This window comes from Teleopsis dalmanni, chromosome 2 (assembly GCF_002237135.1).
Source record: "Teleopsis dalmanni isolate 2A chromosome 2, ASM223713v2, whole genome shotgun sequence".
NCBI classification, from domain to species: Eukaryota; Metazoa; Arthropoda; class Insecta; order Diptera; family Diopsidae; genus Teleopsis; species Teleopsis dalmanni.
In genome coordinates this window covers 188,330,662-188,352,736 of record NC_051847.1, presented here as the reverse complement: position 1 = coordinate 188,352,736, position 22,075 = coordinate 188,330,662, and the positions used below count along the sequence as shown (strand labels likewise).

The window sequence follows — 22,075 nt, the reverse complement described above, 5'->3', positions numbered from 1 at the left end:
ATTTCCAATTATGAGAAAATTTTTTAACATTTGATTTCTTTTGACTTCATATTGATTCACATACATTTCGTTAGATGGCGCTAAAATTTCATATAAAAGCCATTACTAGCACATGTTCAATTGGGAAGATATTTTTATGTTAGATACAGCACATGTTATAACATTCATAACATAAATTCCGGATACTTTTTAACCAAGTGGAGTTCCGAGATAAATTGTTTTCTTCATTAACCCTTTGCTTCATTTGTTTTTTTACTTAACTTTCCATTTTAAATATGTTGAGGGTTGTGTGGTTTCCAATTATGAGATAATTTTTTAACATTTTCTTATAGAGGAGTAATTATTTAAAAGAAAGGTCTTAGAAAGTGTAAACCATTTCGTTGCAGTAAGCTTAAATATTTTTAGTTTTTTATTAATTTTTTGTACAATTATGCCGGAGTTGAATGACATTTTTCATAGAAACAAATACGTCATAGACAAGAGGGCACACATATAATAAACAATACATATACATATCTATAAACTGTAGTGGTGAGTGGAACGGAAAAGTATTTGTTACATAAGAACAAAAACTTCTACTAAAAAGAGTATAAAAAAAATAATGTATATATGAGTACCAGATCGAGTACAAAAAAAAATGAAATTCAATTGCATAATGGCGCATGTGTTTGTCTGGAACTCTTTACCTCATTTTTTTTTATTTTGAGTTTTTTTTTTAAGAACAAAATCACCACCTATACATCCATCCATCTCATCTTATTAAGACAACAAACAAAAATGTATTTTGTAATACAAAAAAAAAAAAATAAATAAAAAATAAACAAAAACATGAAACATAAAACATAAACTTCTTTTACTTTTTAGTCTGGCAGCTTTTGTTTACAGCTTACAACATATAGGAAGCCATTTAAGTGTTGCTTCTTGAGAAAATTGCAGACACAGAGCACTTTTTTTCTCATTTTTCTTTTTACCTTCTTATGTGCCGCACTGCTTCAGCTCCTTTAATGGGAAGTGTAATGGTAGAGAATATAGCTGCGGGTGGTGTTGCATAATAGAGCATGTTAGAGTCACAATTGTGTTGCGTCAGCATTGTGTTGGGCCTACCGGTGCAGCCTTAGCCTTGCATAGTTTTTGGAGCGAAATACTGCAGCAATCGACTGCAGCTTAATTACTTTATGTAGCTTAAGCGTTCAAAAGAAAAAATATTGAAATAATCACAACAAACCGAAAAGTGAAATAAAAATAGCACAGAAAAGGTAATAAAGCATGAAAGTACACAAAATAGCATCAGAAGTCTTAAAACTCTTAGGTGGATTTACTTTGTATATGGTATTATTGGGTTCACTTACAGCTTACCGGATACCATATACCAGATATGTGATACAGACTTGCAAGTAATACATTTGCTATGGTTTATATACATCATTAGATGTGCGGTCAGGTCAAGAGTACGTATATATAAGGTAGACGGAAAATACATTTAAGATGGAAGAGTATTTTATATTAAATTTTTTTTATCATATTATTTTGATATCGAAACAAGGATTAGGTGAAAAGTTTTTTAATATTAAAGTTAAGGTCATTAAAAAACCACAAAAAATGCATTTATTTATTTTTTTTTTAAGTTGAAGCTGTCTTTATCAAATGATAAAGACTTTTAAGAAGAATAATTCTGTGGTTTCGAAGTATTACTCACGTTACAGAAGCACATAATTTTGGTTTGAATTACAACAATCAAAAGTTGGAGGGTGGTGGGCACTGGAATTTAAAATAGTATGAGAGGAACTTCTTTCATCTACCGAACTCATCTATCATCTATGTTGCAACTGGCAAGGAAGTCACAATATTAGTTGTTTGATGGTGTATGCCTCATGTTTGTATTAGCACGTAGAAAAAGATTGATTACTTTAGAACTGTTTTTACTGTTTATTTGTATATTTGTTCAGTAGCAATCGTCACACATTTATTAAAAATTATAGGATGATAGTGTTCTGAGAGAGCAGCTTTGCTCTGGTTTCTCATAATAAGCAATCAAAGCAAATTAAGCGCTGCCAAAATTTTTTTAGATCAGGGAGTAAACTGTACTTAATTTAATTTCATTAATTTGAATGTAAGACTACTGGGACTATTCTAAGAAAGTATCGTAGGTATTCTCGGTGGAGGAAACAAAGCTGATATTATTGAAAGTTGTACGAAATATAATCAAACCCAATTTTTTAAAACTAAGAGAAGAGGCAAAGTGCGGTTTGAAAAATGCAAATTAATATAGCCAAAACTTAATCTATCTAGATTTTAATATCGAATCCTTTTGCGTAAAGCTGATTCTAGGTATTCAAGGAAAAATATAAATCATCTAGATTTTAATATCGAATCCTTTTGCGTAAGGCAGATTCTAGGTATCAAACAGTCTGAATCAAATTCTTCTGCCTAAGTCTAGTTCCCGAAATCGAATTCTTTTATAAATGTGAAAAATTCATTTCTGCTTGTTGAAGCGTCTACAAATTTTGACAGTATAATAGGGAAGGATTTACCTTAGTTGCTGAAATACGGTGTTATTATAATATCTATTTTTAGTAATTCAAATTTACTTTGGAACGTAGCTTATTTGTAGCATATAGAAATAAAAAACGGTTCCTTTCAAAGCAATCAGGTTTTTTCAAACAATTCTTAGGCGCTATAGTTCTCTTCCTTCACAATTAGTTTGGTTCAGTTCGCGTGCCTCTATATTAACAATATTTATGCTCTGTTAGGAAATCAATATATATAAAAGGGATGTGAACTTCGTGTGGAATGTACATGAAGTAGAACGTAAGCCACTTAGGGTTAACTAATTCCAATTGGAAAAGAGTGATCAAATTATGTTTAATATGATTATTTCATTATTTTAAATATCTCTGCTGAATCGTATATGAACCTTTTTAACTGGATAACCATGAAATATGAAATTCCCAAAATGTGTCCGAAGGTTCGAATGTTTCAATTTGGCTAACTTTCAATGCAAAATGTGCATTGAAAGTTTATGCAGGCTTGTCTACTTGTGGAAAAACATGATTAGTCATCGTTTTTAATTTGATAGGCATGAGTGCTAAGCCTGGCACTTGCAGTCTAAACAAATTATATGTTACTTGATATATGATACTCGGAACGGCATTGTATGGTCGGCCAAATTTCAATAAATTAGTTATATTTTTGTGCTTGTAGATCTACTAGACACTAGATTATTAAGCTAAATCAATAAAGTTTTGAAGAGACTTTTTGCTAGCTAAATTAGTGTACTTTATCATATATTCTCTCTGTTATTGAGTTTATAGATCTAATAAATCAATATTTAAATTTACTACTATCAGAGTGAGTGTGTCACGGCAATGGTTAAAAATGATTTAAAGTCATCATTACCATATGGGACATTTAATACCACTTCTTGTAAATAATTTATATTAAATATATACATTCTAAAAAGATAATATGCAGTCTTTATGTAGTATCAAATTAAGAAAGTGTTTAATAGCAGCACATTAAAGCTTATTTGGTACGCTTTTATCTCTGCAAATTATTATTGTTAGAAAACGTGTATTATTACAGATTTAAAACCAAATACGGAGAAAATTAGTATTTATGAATTATAATTCCAAGTGGTAAATATTATAACCAAGATATAAAATTATGAAAATTGTCTTAAATATCATATCATTTAATATCCTTTATACTAAAACGAATTAATGATTTATAACAAAATTTAATCAGTTTATTTAATGCTGTGATTATATCGAAAATCATGCCTGATTATTACAAAATTCTGCTATATCTTTGAATAGCAATATTTTTGATAGAGTTTGATAGGTTTGATAGATTTGATAAGAATAGAACGATATTTATAAATTAAACCATTCCAAAGACTACTTATTTTTGATGACACTTTTTTTTAAGATTTAATATTTGACTAACTGAAAACTCCTTCTGCATATGGCTTCTTTTATTACAGAAGAGATATATGGAACGTGGTCGGCTTTACATGGTTTATATAACGACGATAGAGCTGCAGTATTGATAATTGCACAAGTAAGTTCAATGAATTAGTTAAGTTTTTCAAGTATAAACATGTACGTACCTACATATCTTAGAGTAATTAAAATGTTCAATCAGGAACATAATTAATTATTCTATGCTATTTATTTAGGTGCATAAGCCGCAATAATTGTTTCATTATAGTTATCATCTTATTGTAAATTAGTGTTTATTTAGGCATATACTGCGCAACATATGTTTCGTTATGGTTATTATCTCATTACACATTAGTATTTATTTAGGCACACACGCTGCAATATAAATAAAAGGAATTAACAAAATAAATCACTACCTTACAACTATTCTACATGCATGAAAGCAAAGAAAAGTTATAAACAAAAGTTTATATATCACATCTGTTTGAATATAATAACATGGTTGTGGAAGTCTTCTTCATATAAGTCCTTGCCAACAAATATACATTAAAGTCACTAAAACGTAGTAATATTCTTAAACATAATTTTGATCTCGTATGAGTCATACCTCGATATTAACGTAGTTCAGCGTATATAAATTCAGAGGCTTCGTTAGCTCGGAATGGAAGAAAATGCTCCGACTAGAAAGGTGTTTGATTTCGTAGCCGTTGGTGGAAAACGCGGTAGAAGAGCGTTCGCAATTTCGGTGAAAATACCATGTCATCAACAATGTGTTAGTTTTATTACTAGCGACAGCAAACTACTGATCGGGCTGGTTGATAGAGACTAATAGACGTGATCAAGGATGACTTACGTATGTATTGGCCAACTAAGTATATATGTAATAAAACAAATATAAAATAACCCAACCATAAGATCTTATTTCACTTAATTGAAATATATTGCAATAATTAAGCAAGTACCTAAATAAAATTAAATCAATTTTTTAGTGCTCTACAATTAGATACATTAATTAATTATTAAATTAAACTAACAAATTTAATCTAATGTGACAGATGACTACATATTAAAGTCTCAAATATATGCATCCTTTTTCCACATTATATCAAATTCAATTTAAGAAAAATTATTGAACTTTCTGGTTTTAGACTGTTACCAGACAGACTCAAGCGTCATCGATGATTCGGGATGGCAAACTCTTTAGTTCTTTCAACTGTGAGTTCTTCACAAAATACAAAAATTCATAGCTGTTGGCTTTATGGAGTGCACTTGAAATCTTTACAAATCGGCGACATTTGGATTCAATCGCAATATCACGTGTTCCAATTTTAAGATACTTAAATATGTATTCATTTCAATGCACTCATATTTAAATTTATACAGTGTACATATATACGAGTATATGTATTTATATACCACAATTAAAACCAAATTCGAATGCTATCTATTACATATTCTCAAAAATTTTCTTCAATATTTTAAGCCTTTTGAAAGATTTGTGTCGCGTTGTGGGGAAGGCGGTAGAAATAACGATAAAACACACCGTAGCTACATTATGAAAGACAGAAGTGCACTTAAAGGCATGATGAATATGCATAAAAAGACAACCCATAAAATTAAAACAATAAAGACAACAATTAAGTAAATAAATAAAAGTGCGAAAAATAAAAAAAAAATTCCAACAAAAATTCTTCAAAAAAATGTCCAAAAACAATAAATAAAAGATACTCTGCAATGCTTTAAGTTTAAGCTTAGATTGTCATTAATATGTGGACTCATATATACCTAAAAAAAGAAGCAAACAAAATATAAACAACAACAAAAAAGTAGGGGAAAAAAATTACACACATTGGCAAGAAAACATGTGGCTTCGTTACTCGTATGCGTATACATGTGGCATTTGGGCTTAACGGCACATAGCGTATCAGAAATCTAACACAAGAAGTTTACGCTTAACACAGCTTCCCACGTTGATTGTGTGTGTGTGTCTGTCTGCTTGTCTGTCAGGCTGTTCCTTCGCTATCTGTCTTTTAAATATTTCTAAGGATATGCAGCTGCATTTTTTTTGTTTTTGTGTTTTGATATGACGTGCAGTTGGAGAGGACATTTCGGCGTTTGGTTTTATGCTTTATGACACGTTTGCATATGAATAACCTGATACGTATGCCTTGTTACTTTTTGTAGGTGTGTGTGTACATGTTCATGTTTGTCTGTATATGTGGTTGTGTGAAGTACTGTGCTTGAACGGAAGCCTTTTATTTATGATTTTATTTTGTTTTCAATTCTTTTTGTGCTTTGTTTATATTTATTTTTTTTTTTTTGGAATTCTTTTTATTAATTTTTGGTTTTTTATATTTGGTCACACATCAAAAACACAACACTTGTTTAAGTAAATAAATACAGGGTGTTTTAAGAAACGCATTTGAATATCTTCTAAATCATTTGCTAAAGTAATTAACATAAGTCAATGATGAAAATATGATATTGCATGAATTATAACAATTAAAAGTACAAAAAAACACATTCACATTATTACGCGTATAATAAGTGATTAACGCCACTCAAATATGAATGTTAGGGTCATGTAAGGGCAATGTTAGGGCTATGTTAGGGCTATGTTAGGGCAATGTTATGCTATGTTATACAGTTAGTCATGTTCACGTTAAATACAAAATTGTAGTTTTTTTCATTACAAGTTAAAAGTTTGAAAATAGAAAGAAATTTTGATTGAAAATTGGTCGTCGTCTAGCAAGGACATTGTAACATAATATTAATTTATTCGAAGACTAGAAATAACAAATGGAATTAATCATGTTATAGAGATTAATTAGAGTTAGAGTTAGAGGATTTGTAAATCCTCTATAACTTGAGTAAAAGTGCTTTAGATACCAATTCGTGTTTTATGAAGTAATGAAGAAATAGAATAATTTTTATCCATTTGCATTTCTAAAAATTTGTTGTTTGTTTTGTTTTTGTCATCTTATTTTTCGCTTTCTTTTTATAAATATTTTTTTTCGGTAAGTGTTGAGCATCGACTGTCACAGTGAAATATTTGAACCCACTAAAACTATGTCCTAGGAAATCAAAATGGACTAATTTTATATATTGATGACTGTATCCTAGAAAATCAAAATGGATAAATTTGATCTATTGGAGCGTAAAGATTAATAGCTCTATAACTATGCTATACTTATCAATGGAAAAACATATATTAGAATACAAAGGACTTAGTATTTAGACAACAACTACTTCTAAGCCAACTTTTACCAAGGCGTGCACACGATTCCCACACTGAAAAATTTTAGAATGCATTCTTCTAATTAAATTCAATTACTAGATAATTGCATTGTTTTGACTCAATTACATATAATATTTTTGTACGGAAAACGTGACTAATATTCAGATATTTGCTAATTAAATATATTATTAGAAATGATAGATGTTACGACTATATAAGCCTGTTTATAAAAATTTATGGGATTAATCGCTTGTTTTGATCAGCATATATGTATATTTAGGGTGCAATGGAGATTGTGGAACACGCTGTATATAAAATGAAGCACTTGAAATGTAACAAAAATCCTTATTTAATTTCATGCAGACATTGTTAAAAAAAAAAAAATTAAAAAATGACTCAAAACAAAAGAGAATCAAATAATTTGGCCCAAAGTCCTCGGTAAAATGTTGCTCGCACAATCTTTTAAGTATCAGCCTAAAAGTGTGGCCTGTTGTTGTTGTTGCTGCGTTGTGTTGTGTTGTTGATGACGTTTATTTGCGGTGCATGTGTCATCATCAACGTCAACATAACTGTTATCGTCGACAACAATTTTCGCTTTCCGACCACCGCAAAAGTCAAGCAGTAATGCTGCCGTTTATGAATTACGTACCAAATGAGGACAACAACATCGAAGCGATGCTGCTGCTGCTGCTGCCACTGATATGAAATTAGTGTTGCATATGTGTTTGCTGATTGTTGTAGTCATAGCGCTGTTGTTGTTGTTGCTAATTGTTGTTGTTCATATGAAGTTTTTTTTTTGTTTTGTTTTGTTATATTTTTCTGTTCGCTTCTATTTCTGCTTTAACTTATTTTATTTTTGAGATTTTTATTCATCAGCAAAAGAGCTTTCGCAGCAATATTAACTAAAACAGCAAAACAGTTGAGTTATGGCAAGAACAGTGGCAAGAACGGAAAGGACGGAGGCAGAGACAGAAATATTACTCCATTTGCATCATGATTTGTGTATGTTTCATCTTTATGCCTACTACCACCTACACCTACACACTTACACATACACACCATCCTTCCTTTGGTCTCAGCAATTAAGCACACATAAATTTACTCGGCTGCAGAAATTCATTCATATTCGTTTTTTAACTCATTCATTTGCCTACTAACGTCCCTGTCTTATTAACAAACTCGTAGGCTTAGTGTTGGTAGGCAGCAGTGGCAACCGCAGCCGTTGCAGCTTTTGTTGTTGCAATGGTGTGTGTTTAACATGAATTGGTGTCGTTGGTATCGCTTACATTGCAACGCGTTTACATATACCCTCATATCTCCTCATCCACAATACTGGATAAGAAGAAAAAAAATTATATTTCTATATGTATATATAGTGGAGTATATGTGCTCTCTCATATTGCGCCTTCCTCGAGGAGTTGTTGGTAACAGCGTTGTCAGGCTTCCACACAGTTTGTTGGCGTGCACTGCATACTTTGGTTGCGTTTTTTCCGTGCAAGTGCGGCAAGTATTGTAACGTTACGTTTCGCATTGCTTTGCTTCGTTTAAGTTTGGTTGCATATGGAAAAAGTTGTTATTATTTTTTATAAATCTTTTCATTTTTGTATTCACATATTAGTGCTTACATTGTTACTGCCACATGCCAGATGCATCAACCTGCAATCAAGTTGTCTTCAAGTTTTGATTTATATGTCAGTTGTCGTGTGATTGCTGGGCAAACGTTTTCGTTTGTTGGTCCTGCGGCCAAAAGATTTTCTGTTCATTTTTTTGTTACGGTGTGTTCAGTGCGGTGTTGTGGCCTTAAATTGTAATTTTACGCTTCGACAATTTGCGCCGGTTACTGTTTACTGCTGATCACTTTATGCCGCTTTGTGAAATAAAACAAATAAACAAATAAAAAGAAAATTAAAGATTCACAGGATTCGTTGTCCATTTCCTGTTTCATATTGCGATACGTGGATCATATTTGAAGTACCTTTAGCGCCAAAAAAATTTGTGGTTTCTCACAGAGTTCAACGATATTAATAGTGTGTGCTTGAGTGTGAATTTTTGGTGTTACTTCATATTCATTTCTGCAATACTTTTGGCGCGTAAATTTTTATTTTTTTTTTCCGGTACAAATAGCACCATCAGAAGAAAAAGTGATATATGAATTTGTGTCCTCCTGACTTCAAATTGTGTGTAAAGCAATTTGATTGTGTTTTTATGTGTCAATGAGTTTTGCCAATTTAATCTAAGGGCAAAAATAATTACCTTAATTCAACAATACTTCTATTATCTGATAGTCTTAGGGCTAAGCTTGGAATTTAGAATAGATTTAATTTAAAAGGATTTTACATTAAGTGAACAAAGCGGTAAGTGTGATTTATCATTATTTTATATCGATTAAATGAGCAAGCATTACTCTCAAAATTTATAAACAGTATGTACTTAATTTATATCTATTTATATATATTTATCTATTTATGTCCTTTAGTATGTAAACACCTTCCCTCCGGTTATGCAAGCATTCAGTGTTCACATGAGCTTACTTAACATATGACGAAAAAAACTATAAAAACGAACAAAACTTAATCCTTTAGTATCCTTTAGAATACTAAATTTAATATTAATATATTTATCCTATATATTAATATATCCTAAAGGATATTGGATATTATTTAGTTTCCAATATTTGTTTATAAAGAAGGATCATCAGGAATCATATATTTAAAATTTTATGGTGTAATAGAAGAGATTATTGATACAATAAAGAAGGAATTGAGAATCATATATTTAAAATTTTATGGTGTAATAGAACAGATTATTGATACAATCACAGTAGTTTAATTGTAGACAGTCCTAAGGTATTTTTGGGAGCTTGAGTATTCGTTTTGGTAGATTTTTGCATTAATGTTACTGAATATTGTTGAAGAGAAATGTTATTTAATATTTAAGAATAAAATAATGTTTAACATTTCTAATGGAAATAGATTATACTAGATAGATTATAAGAATTATTTTTGGTGTGTATATAATATTTAAATTTTTCATATTGAACATGATCACTACAAATATTAAACTGCAATTGTTATTTGCAAAAGACGACAATGAATAAGAATTGGATTATCAATAGTAAGAGTACGTGGTCTAAGAAATTATCAATTATTATTCTCTTGCGATCCCATTAAATCTGACGACAACATATTCGAAAAAATAGGTATACTGTATAAGTTATATTATCAAAGAGTAACACAAAGTGGGTATAAAGGATGTTCACGAAGGTTTTTAGGTTTATAAGTGCACATAGGTAAATCGATAGTTCTGTTTGTTTATATATGCGATATTGCAGAGCATATTCTGTAAGTATTATTAAGTTACCAGGATGGAATTGTTGGTTATAAACTGACTTTTGTAGAGGTAAAAACTAGATGTTTTGTTTTAAATCCCGCAATCTTGACATATTAAATAATATTCTCTTGATGTTATAGGATAACGATTTTTTCGATAATCGTGCAGTGTTCCATATTGGAATGTTACAAGTTAAATAAATTATATAGAAAATAAACTATGTACTATGTTCCTATCAACTAGGAACAGTACATCTTACAAAATATTCTTGTAAGCATGTTAAGCTTGTTAGAAATAATAAAGTTATTTCTTTTAAAAACACGTTCTATTAAATTCGCGTATCTGGGTAGAATATGTATGATATCTTTATGTCTTCTTAGATGGCATGCGATATATTGACTTTACCGGCATGTTAGATGTGACGCAAGAAGTTTAACAGAAAGACTTATTCCCTTATTTTGAAAAAATGTAGTTGGTTATTTTATTTGACATATGCCTTCATGATCAATAGACACTTTTTTTGTACTTATGTGAGGACTAAGTAGATTCTCGGAATCGTCGTTATAATTGTTATATATAGGACGAGATTTGTTTTAATTTTATAAACTATTTTAAAAAAGATATATTTTCTTTTAAAGCAATATTTAGAAGAAAAGTATGACAGATATTTTTTTATAGACTAATGTGAGTGCTAAACTTAATGGCCCATTAGGTCTAAATAAATTCTTGGGATTGTTGTTATAATGGTTATGTATTTCATGGAATATGTTTAGCTTTTACATATTGTTTTAAAAATAGGCTTCCTGTTCTTTTTATAAAAATAGCGACAAAAAATTATAAGGAAATACTGTCATTACTCCATATGTAGGTTGCTGATCTCTATAGTCCGTATTCATAATTTTTCTAGAAAATTTCTTGTCCTGTATTCCTTTCTTCATAATTTTAATATTCACCCTATATGTATTTATATTTTTCTTCAAATTAAAATCAACAATGACACTATATAATCCCTCTACGGCGATAGTTGCTGTAAGCCATTAACGATTGCAAAATAAGTTTCCTATATCCCACATAAAATCATTTTTCCCGAGCTTAAGTAATTAATTTTAATATGAGACAAATACGTATATAAACAATTGTCACATAATTTTCTGTCTAGACATGGAAAATTTAGTATTTTCAATTAACTCTTTTCTGTTCTTGTTGGGTGTAATGTGTGCCGCATCTAAAACAAAACAATGAAGCGGTTGTTTATATTGCAGCGGGGGGCTTACTGGAAAAAAATGACAAAAATAAATGAAAAAAGGAAACACTTGCATATTGCAGGATTACCGCTGAATATGCAGTTGCATGAATAAAATGCAGCCTACACCACATCGCATGACGTACGCTCAAAATTTTTGCTTTCAGAACATGCAAATACGAGTATAACAGAAAATATTGCAAGGCAACAGAGGGGAACAAATGTATGCAACCTTAAGTTTAAGGATGCACATAAGCAGTATGCGTAAGTGCAACTTACACTTCTAAGGGCTTTAAGAAAATGAAAATAAAATTGCATATCGCAAAGCACAACAAATGTTGTAGCTTATAACGTTTGCCGACGGCACGCATAAGCCGTTGCCTGATGCAATATGCAATTTGAATGCAATCCACACTAAGTAATGTGATATGTGGCATACTAGAGTGCAGTGTACGTTTGAAACTCACGGCCAAGGTTGCTGACGAGACTAATAACTACGAGACACTTTGTCTGCTGCATTTTGTAGATAAAAATTAAAAACAACAACAAACAAAAATTGAAAAAAATATACATACTGAAAACTAGACATTGGAAAAGGTTTGTCTAAATATGTGGCATCTCGTTTAGATGTGATTTGCATGTGGTGAAGTACTTTTAAGCATGCCTTGTTATGCGGAGAAGTCTCTACGATACAGTGACAAACTGTCTGTGAGTTAGTAGGCAGCTTTTAAGGATAATATGGCAACTGATATCAATTTGAGGTTAGTGAAGCCTTACAAAGCTTTATGACAATACAATATTGGCTTCATTCCTATACATTTAGTGCATTGCTTAAGTCATTGTTGGCATTATTAACTCTGATTGGGAATTGATACGGAATTGCAGTCAGCATACTTTTGCCACTTGTTTTGTTTATATCTTGTTTACAGTTCCAAGCGAACGTGGAAACGGTTCTGCTCGTGTGGAGCTAATGAAAAATATTCGCAATGCATTCGAAGCCAATGACTGCATCAGTTCATATGTGAGAACTGATAGGCTCATAGGTAAAATGTGTATTTTTATAATAATTTTAAGTTAAAAAGTAAACATAAAATAGCAAAGTCATTATATATAGCAAAAAAAAACTTTAATTAGAATTCACAGAATGAGTATAGCAATAGGGCAATGAACCTCGCCATTGTAAAAAGTTATTCCTAAAAGTGTATATAATTGAGGTAGTTTCTGCATTTCAGTATTTTAAGTTAAAAGTATAATTAGTATTTGTGTAATCAATATTTTTTGCACCATTAATTTTAGAAATTTAAAATATTGTTGCATTTAAAATTATTGAACTTTAATTGACCAGGTTGGCATAATTAAACTTCAGCCAGTTTTAAAGTGCTATAAGAGAGATCTGGTGGTAGAAGGAGAAAGAGAGGGAGGTGGATAAAGCAGGAGAGAGAGAGGGAAAAAGCGAGAGAGAAAGAGTGATTACAAGATATCATGACCTATATTTTATGGTAGCATGTACGGCATTAGCTGTAGGGAGGACGATGAGAGCGCATCTCCTCTTTTGTGTTTTTGCCCAGCTCATGCACGTCGGCGACTTAGTACTTTAGGAGCCCCCTTCCTTGAAGACCTGTACCAGTTACAGGATATGACTATAAATAGCATTTTATGCATCGCAAAAGGTTCTAGGTGGTTTTAAACCCTGAGGTTTTTATTATTTATATACGGCATCACAATGGGCCAATAGGCCTAAGTGGATCTACTGGGAATCATCGGTATAACCTAACCTAACCTATGTACGGCATTAAAGGTTTATTGGTTCTTTCTGTAGTAGTTTCTGCACCAAGGTTGATGCAAAAAGATTTGAAAGTATTCTGAAACCATGCCAATAAAAGATTTCGGAGACAGACAGAGTGTGCCGTTTTACAAAATACGCGATATACAATTCATAATAGTTTTAGAACGCAAACCAATAATTGAGAAAGAGAACAGTAATTGAAATAAGACGAGAGTAATTGAGATAAGACGATTTGTTTAGATCATAAAATAGCCTCCACGATCACTAGATGCAAGCCTGCTCTCACATCTTCTTGGTATGGGGCATTGTGCAAGCTAAAATTAGCGCTAAGAATATTATAGTATTAACTTGCATTAAGAAATTATTCTTTATGATTGGATGAAGCATCTGTAGGTGTATATTCGCATATCGTACGTTCTGTTTGTTTATCGACTTACAATCAAAAATTCAAAATAAATACTATAAATTAATTTATTTTCCAAAATTTTTACCAAGGGTTCAATGACATTCGATTTGAAATAAAAACATATAGCATTCGAAAAATCGATCCGTTTTGTGGTGATTGTTACTGACTTCATCATAAAATATGAAAATTTAATAATTAAGTGAATTTTATCAAAGTCGAAGTGCTCGTGTGTTTAGTTAATTAACATCTCAATAAGTCAATGAAAGACTTTTAGTAGTAAAAGTTGCTTTTTATTGAGTTGAAAACTAATTGTGGGTTTGAATTGTCCGAAAGACTTCATCATCATTACCAACTATAATCAAAAATTTTTTATGAAGATTATTTTTTTTCAATTAATTTTTAATTTTTTAATTAATTTAACTTTGGAAGTTTATAACAATATAATTAAGTAATTAAAATTTAACTTCAATATAATTGAAAAAATAGTTGACTTTAGAGATTCATTTATATTCATAAAGGAAAATATAGCATCTCTATCTCTAACTCCCAAAAATTTATTTATAGTACTTTATGTTATTATTGGAGCAAATTAAGTAAATTTGTATTTCCAACAGATTTATTGTATAAAATTACTTGGCAGAAATGCAATGTTCGCACACTCGCATGTTTCAGCACAAAGCAAGTCCTTATAATTTGCTTGTTTATATGAATTAACAAATCCATTTATTTGAAAGCTGTAAATAAGAGATATGAGAATTTATAACATTTAAGAAAATTAAGTTTAAATAGGATTACATATTAGTATAATTTGTTCACTTGTCGGATGGAATAAACATGGCTCAAAACTTAATTCTGGAAATGAATGATTTTGATTGGAGAGTAGAAAATGCATTCATAAACATATGAATACGTATGTATCTTTATGCTTGTGATAAGTACACAAAGTGAATAAGTAGAAATTTATGTATTGAAATGTAATTTAAGGCAAGCCTTTTCGGTGTATTTAATTTCAACTAAAGATAAGTTAAATCCATCATTTGTTAACACATTTAATAAGAGATATTGAAAAGCATTTAGCAGACTCTTGAGCTAAGTACATTATCAAAATGTGAAATATTTTGACAGAGTTCTATATTTTATTTGATGGTACGGAATTAAAATTAAAGAAGGTGTTTCGAAAAGATTGTATAAATTTAATGTAAATATATATTATATTTATTTAACTTAAGTAGAAATTTATCGAACTACTCATGTGCTTAGTTAATAAACACGTCAATAAGTCAATAAGGAGTTTTTAAGTAGCTTCGGGATTGAATTGAAAGCCAATTGATGATTGTGAGTCATTAGAATGGGCGTTGTCTGGCTGCGCTGCTTTCCGGGCTATGTTTATGGTCGTTAGACCTAAAAACTTAAGCCTCCTTCTCAAAAACTTGTAAATAAATAATAAATAGAAAACGGATGAAGAGTGTATGATATTGTTAAGACCCCGTGTTGTCAACACACTCTTGAAAATGTTCTGATATGTATATATACGTTATATATATCTATATGTCAAATTTTCGACTGTTATATAAGGCTACGTTTCTAAAGCAGCTATTTTGGGTTCCAGAGTTCTAAACTATTTTGAACTTTATGTTTATGTTTAAGTCATTTTTAAAGGATAGGACTTGCAACTGATAAAAAATCTCTGCAGAATAGAACATATTTATTCTAAATTTAGCATTTATTAAATATTAATAAAGCTGATATAAAGTATTTTCTTTTATTTCGAAGCAGATATAGCAGAGATACTTGAAGGGAATATTTAATCGGCATATTTTTTTAATTTACACTGAAACAATAGCAAATTTGCTTTGAGACCACCACAAAAAGTATCTTAATGAGATTGTTAAATTTTTGCTTATTAAAGTGGTATCTATTTGTTAACAAATGAATACATGTAGTCGACTTCTCCTAAGATTTCAAGGTTTGTTTGTATAATATTGTTTGTACAATAATATGTTAAGATATCAGTAAAGTTCTTTGCGGCATTATGAATGCATTTCAAAGGCAGCAATATCGATCTTGCAATTGTTAAGATTAGTTGAATTGTCTCGATAACTCACATAGTGTTCAACATCACATGTACCATATACATATAATGAAGCGGTACCCAGAATTTTATAAAAGATTTGTTTTTAGAGGATAATTGTTTTCTCCCTTTACTTTTGCTCCGAATAATATCACTGCGAATAATATTTACAAATCCGGATATTCGAAGACCCCAAATTTACAAAAAAACAGATTTTTATTCAATTCAGGAGACTACATGGCTATCCGATTAATCGAATAATCGAACCACTTCGGTTTTTAAAATATCCGTATAATATGAACAGCATTAATTTGGATGCAATTAGGACTTCAAAAGAATTTTTTAAAGGTGATATCGGGTATAGCGACATGTGCGCTGATAAAAAGATAAAACTGATTGTTTATGAGTAGTACAACTAGTTTAATACACAGCCAAAGATGTCCTGATATGTATATAAAAATATCTATACGTCATATTAAAGGATAAAAAAATATACATAAAAATATACTTAAGTCAGTGTACTGAAAAGATTGAAAAGACTTTTTTAGAGAGATGTGCTAGACCAAGTCGAAACCCATAAACGAGTTGTTAGGCTCAACTAAAGGATTAAGTAGTAAATAATCAATGAAAAATATAAAAAAATTGGACATAACAAATTACAAAATAATGCACATTGATGGATATTAAAAATTCAACAAAACTAAACTTATATTTAATTGTTATATTTTATTTGTACGTCCCTAAGATGATTTGTACTAAGTGGGTGATATGGTGATAAACTGGGAGGATAGCGTTAAATATCTCAGCATCACGTTGGACAAACGATTCAGATGGCTTAAACATGTTTAACTGAAAAGAATTAGCTGTGCTAAAATTCTTCATCACCTCTAACCGCTTATCAGAAACGAAAATCTCTATGCTAAGAACAGGAAACTGATATATAACCAAATAATTCGTCCGTCACTTCTATATGGTTGTATAGCGTTTAGCATAGCTTCAACCACTACTATTCACCAGTTAGAAATTGCATAAAGCCAGGCTCTGAGAAGAGTTTTCAAAATTCCATGGTACATTAGAACGAATGACATCCTCAAGGACATCAAGATTGATTCCATCAAAAAATACATAAAGCATAGAGCCCTGAAATTATTTGCGAAAACTAACAGATTTACCAACGCCGCGTTATCAAATCTCAAAATGGTTACAGGCTCCTCGGGGAGGTATGCAGATCTCAGGTCAATTATTGCTTAGTCTGACGAAGTGATAAACAATAATCCAGTTAAAGTGTAAAGAGGGGTTTTGAAAATACCTCGAGTTAAAAAAGAGTATAAGTGCTTATGTGCACTAGCTCAAAACAGCTTCAACAAAATAAACTAATATTTAATTGTTATATTTTATTTGTATATCCCTAAGATGATTTGTACTAAGATGATGTTAGAGTTATTTATAATGGAAATTAGAATAAAAAAAATATTATTCGAATGTGACTGTATTTCACTAAAAATAATTTTTCCTCTTCACAATTAAAACTATCTTCTAGCTATTATTATTTCCAATTTGTTTTACTTAAGTATGCCGGTAAAATCCTTGTCAGTTATCTTAGCTTAATTTGACTGAGACATTTAATATTCACACTTGATTTGAAGTGTCCTTTATGTTCCGATTTCGCCACTTGTTTATTTATTATAATGTATACGTATTTCAAGTACATATATTAAATAGAACATCACACAGAATTGAGTCCCTCTCAGCACATCCTTGCGTATGTGCACAAATCCAACAGAAATGGGCAGACAACTCAACGAATAAATATTATTTAGGTCGATTTTATGCATTGTCTCGTTATGTATATTTATATTCTCTTACATCTATGCTGATTGTAGTTGGATCCACACAGAACTCTAAGTAGGATTTGGTTTAAGTATTTTGCATTTTCATAATATTTGTTTTTGTTGTAGTTGACAAGTACATCTGTCATTTTAAGTGGCTTATTCATATGCAAGTGGTCACACAACATGCTCCAAGCCATTGCTCAATCCATATTTGAATATACAATATATATATATATATATGTATATATAAACTTTTTGTTTGTGTAACATTTTAGTTGTCCTTAGACCGACCAATAATAGAAGAAAAATATTAATGGTCGTTTGTGATGATGTTGCTGTTGGTCAGAGCAACTATGGTCACTTGTTTGTCTCATGCAGTGTGCTGTACTGACATTAACACAAATTGATATCCTTTTTCCTGTATTAAGCCAGTTATAAATGAATCCTTTCATGCGCTTTACATAAATGACAAATAATAGAAAAATACAAATGCATAGAAAAGTAAGTATGCAGATAGGCAATTTCAACATTAAGTATCTTCATGTTTAGTGAAAATATGCATAAAATTTTGATTTGATAAAGATTTTATTCTTGCAGGATATTTTCAAGAATATTTTTGTTTGACAATCCTTGAAAAACTGTTGTTTGACGTTTGAAACAATAGACAATTTGGTTTTGTTATAATTTTGTAAATTCAATTATTTTAAATTTTTCCTGTTTTTAAATCGACATTAAAATGTCTTTTATGCTCTGATAACTCTTTTGAATTTTATATGGAAATTTTATTATCAATGACTTTAATTGTTCGGTTATATAATTATATTTGATGACGAAATGCATTTGGAAGGCAAAAGGATTTTCTGAATTGCCAAAGAATCAATTGTTTTTGCTTGTTGGGAGTTATTTAATAATTTATTTTTTGACATACAAATTGATAAAAATTTTCATGTAAATATATGTTTATGGAAAACTCTTCAATTCATTTAGATCCGTAGTTATACCAGCTTATATATTATAAAAGTATTTATTAGAATTATATATAACTTAGTTTATGAATATGTTATGTCATTGATGAACTTTAAGATAAGATCTATGCCATCAAAAGTGGTGGTTTCAAAGAGTTTAGTGATTTAAAAAACGTCTATAACTAAATTTAGACATATTAAATAGAATAGAAAATAAATGGGTACGTTCTTCTATGTAGCTGAACACTGCGATTATTATAGAAAGTTGGTAATGTTTACCGTCCCTGCTTTTCAAATGCTAAAAGAATGTCATCTTTTAAGCAAAATTCACCTTTCAACAATCACAATTCCATTTTTTAGAGGAGGGACACACTACCGCAGTTGAACGCACTTGGATTATACGGAATATAGCGTCTGTGGAACTTCTTTCGGATGCAAACTATTTTCTATGTTGTGAATAAACTTATACTACAATCAGAGATGAGTGGTTGATATATACGACAAATACTTATAGATAGTCATTCATAAATAAAGGCTCATTCCTTTTGAAAACTGCTTATGACTGCTATATTAACATGCAGCTATTAACAAATTAAAGTAAAACTGTTTATAAAAAACTGTAAACTGACTGAAACAGTTGTATGCTGCTATATGAATATATATTTTGATATCTGAGTGACCTCATACTCTTCTTCAGATAAAATAACTTAATCTTATATTTTTAAATATAAATGGTGTTCAAAATCAAATATATTTCAAAGAATTTATAGTTTATCTTCTGCTGAGATTGAATGTCTGCTAAATAAAACATAGTATACAATTTAGAGATTTCAAGAGAAATGATAATGGATGGTTTTCTGAATTGCATAATATGTTTAAAGGATACACAGTTGCAAATTTAACTATTACAATCACAAAATTAATTATCTCGTTTTAAAGTGGTAATGTGTAATATACCAATATCCTTTTGAACTACTGTTGAAACCAATTTCTTGTTTGAAATTCTCTTTTGACGTTATCTTGTTCTTCCACATAACCTATAACTTTAAGTTATACAGACTGAGCACTTTTGACAGATCGTAATAAATAGTTGTATAAAAATTACTTTAAAAATATGTTCATTATACTATTTATGTGCTATAGATATATCAAAAATCTTGCCACTCTTTCAAGTACTTTCTTCGAATTTGTGTATACATGATTTCAAGGATGAATCCTCACCAAAAATTTTTGGTGCTCTATTTTTATAATTTTATTAATAATTTTGTTTCTAAACGGGCTAATTGCTCAATAGTTTAACAATATGGCATTTAAAAAAAAATTTTTTTTTTTGAAAGGCTTTATTTTAACCTATATTTCGACTATATTCTATAGTCTTTTCCAGAGAAAAGTTTATTTAAAAAGTGTAATATTTAACTATTAACCAATTAATCGGTTTAAAAAACAAAATTATTATAAAAAAATATTTGGTTATAAAAACAATAAATTATTAAATATTTTATAATTTAAAAAAACATTATTTTTAACGATTAAAATTATTTCATAGTGGTTGTCTACCAAATTTCCTTTAAAATATTACAATTTTTATATAATTATGAATTGCAAATAAATTTAAATGCACTTACGATAGATAAAACCTATAAATAATTCAGTTTCTCATTTAATTGCAGCAATCGAAGTAAATGCATTAAGCGAAACCGAGACATTTACTTACCAAAATTCAAATTCGATGCTATGAAGGCAACAACCAACAGTAGTAGTTCAGCTCATACAGCAGCAACAAATTCAAGTATTAGCAGCTCTAGTTCCAGCTCAACGCCCAATACAGCAGTTGCGAAAACAGCATCATCCAAATCGGAAGCCGCAATATCCTTTTTAGCAGCAACTGCAACGAATACCACAGGACAAACGAAAATAAAGCCCGCTATTAAAGTGCCAAAAGTGAGTTTCGCACCACTCGACATTGAGTTACCGCCTAGCGCACCGATAGCCACGTGATACGAAAACATGCCGCACAACAACATTGTCTGTGAATGGCTACGCGCCATTGGACTCAGTCAATATGCGGAAAGTTTCATGGAGAATGGTTATGATGAATTAGAAATATGCAAGCAAATCGGAGAAATCGATTTAGATGCAATCGGGGTGGACAATGCACAGCACCGCAGTAAACTACTGAAAAGTGTACGGACGCTAAGGGAGAAAGGTGCGGCAATTGTTTACGTGATGATCAATGATCCAAAGGCCTTAAGTAATAGCAATGAAATATTAAGCTCAGAATGTGATACACCCACCACAATGAAGGAACTACAAGCTGTGATGAAGCGACATCTCGAAGCGGATGGCATACGTTTAACAGCGCATCCTTATTCAACACCGGTGAGTATAGTATAGGTAGATATTGTAACTCAATTATTGTCTACCAAAGTAAGGAATGCAACGAAAAGTAAGACCGCTAAATATTTACAATGTGGGTCAAATGTGGCAGTTTCATGCATTTTCTTGCCATAGCAGTACCGTTGGGTACGCTGGCAGATTGTGGTATGGCTAGCTGCCAGTATCCTTCAATATACATTCGCATATATATAAATATTTTTTGCATATTTTCTGTAAAGTATGCTTGGTGAGCATTTAAAGTGCAATTTCTGTCTGACTGTTTTGCTATAAAGACAATAAATTTCTGTTCATTCATTCCCAGGGAATCAATAAGTTTCGTGTGTGCACAGTGCATTTGACGTGCTAATTTGGCTTGGAATTGCAGAGTACTTTTGTCGATGCCACGAGCGCAGGTTTGGGTATGTGTGCCAGTGTGCTCTGTGTATACATCTGCGATAAAAATATTAACACAGAGTTTCATTTATTCACTATTTAAACCTTAACCACAATGGCTTCTTGAACGTCATTTATTTTTTGTGTACTGATTGCAATGGTGGCACCATGACTTCCGGAGCTGCTGGTCGTGATCGTGCTGCGCCATTGGGGATGTTATGCTCTTTTTATAAATTGTGAAACTTCACATATAGTATATAAATACGAGTACGTATAGTACTGTTGTGGTCAAGTGGTGTGTGCTATTCGTTAAAAAATTGTACGAATTGTAAAAAATTGTAAGGCATGCACATAACTCTTTCATTTATAACTGCCCACTTCATTGGGTTAGTTGGTGCACATATCTATTTTTCTTAAGACCTTTGGGGAATTGAAAGGAATTGTGCTATATATTAAATGAAATTGTATGAAAAATGGTTTAAAATAAAGTGGTT

General features: G+C 30.7%; 2 protein-coding genes across 2 annotated transcripts in view; both read left to right on the top strand.

Moving 5' to 3' along the window:
• Positions 1–20,810, top strand: part of LOC119676395 (sterile alpha motif domain-containing protein 5-like) — a 21,774-nt gene extending 964 nt beyond the window's left edge. The window contains exon 3 of the mRNA XM_038087632.1: positions 20,483–20,810. Coding sequence (XP_037943560.1) covers positions 20,483–20,810 — 328 coding nt within the window. The remainder of the gene's footprint in view (positions 1–20,482) is intronic.
• Positions 8,655–22,075, top strand: part of LOC119682167 — a 28,306-nt gene continuing 14,885 nt past the window's right edge. The window contains exons 1-2 of the mRNA XM_038095530.1: positions 8,655–9,533; positions 20,483–21,191. Of these exons, the coding sequence (XP_037951458.1) occupies positions 20,820–21,191 (372 nt within the window). The 5' untranslated portion in view covers positions 8,655–9,533; positions 20,483–20,819. The remainder of the gene's footprint in view (positions 9,534–20,482; positions 21,192–22,075) is intronic.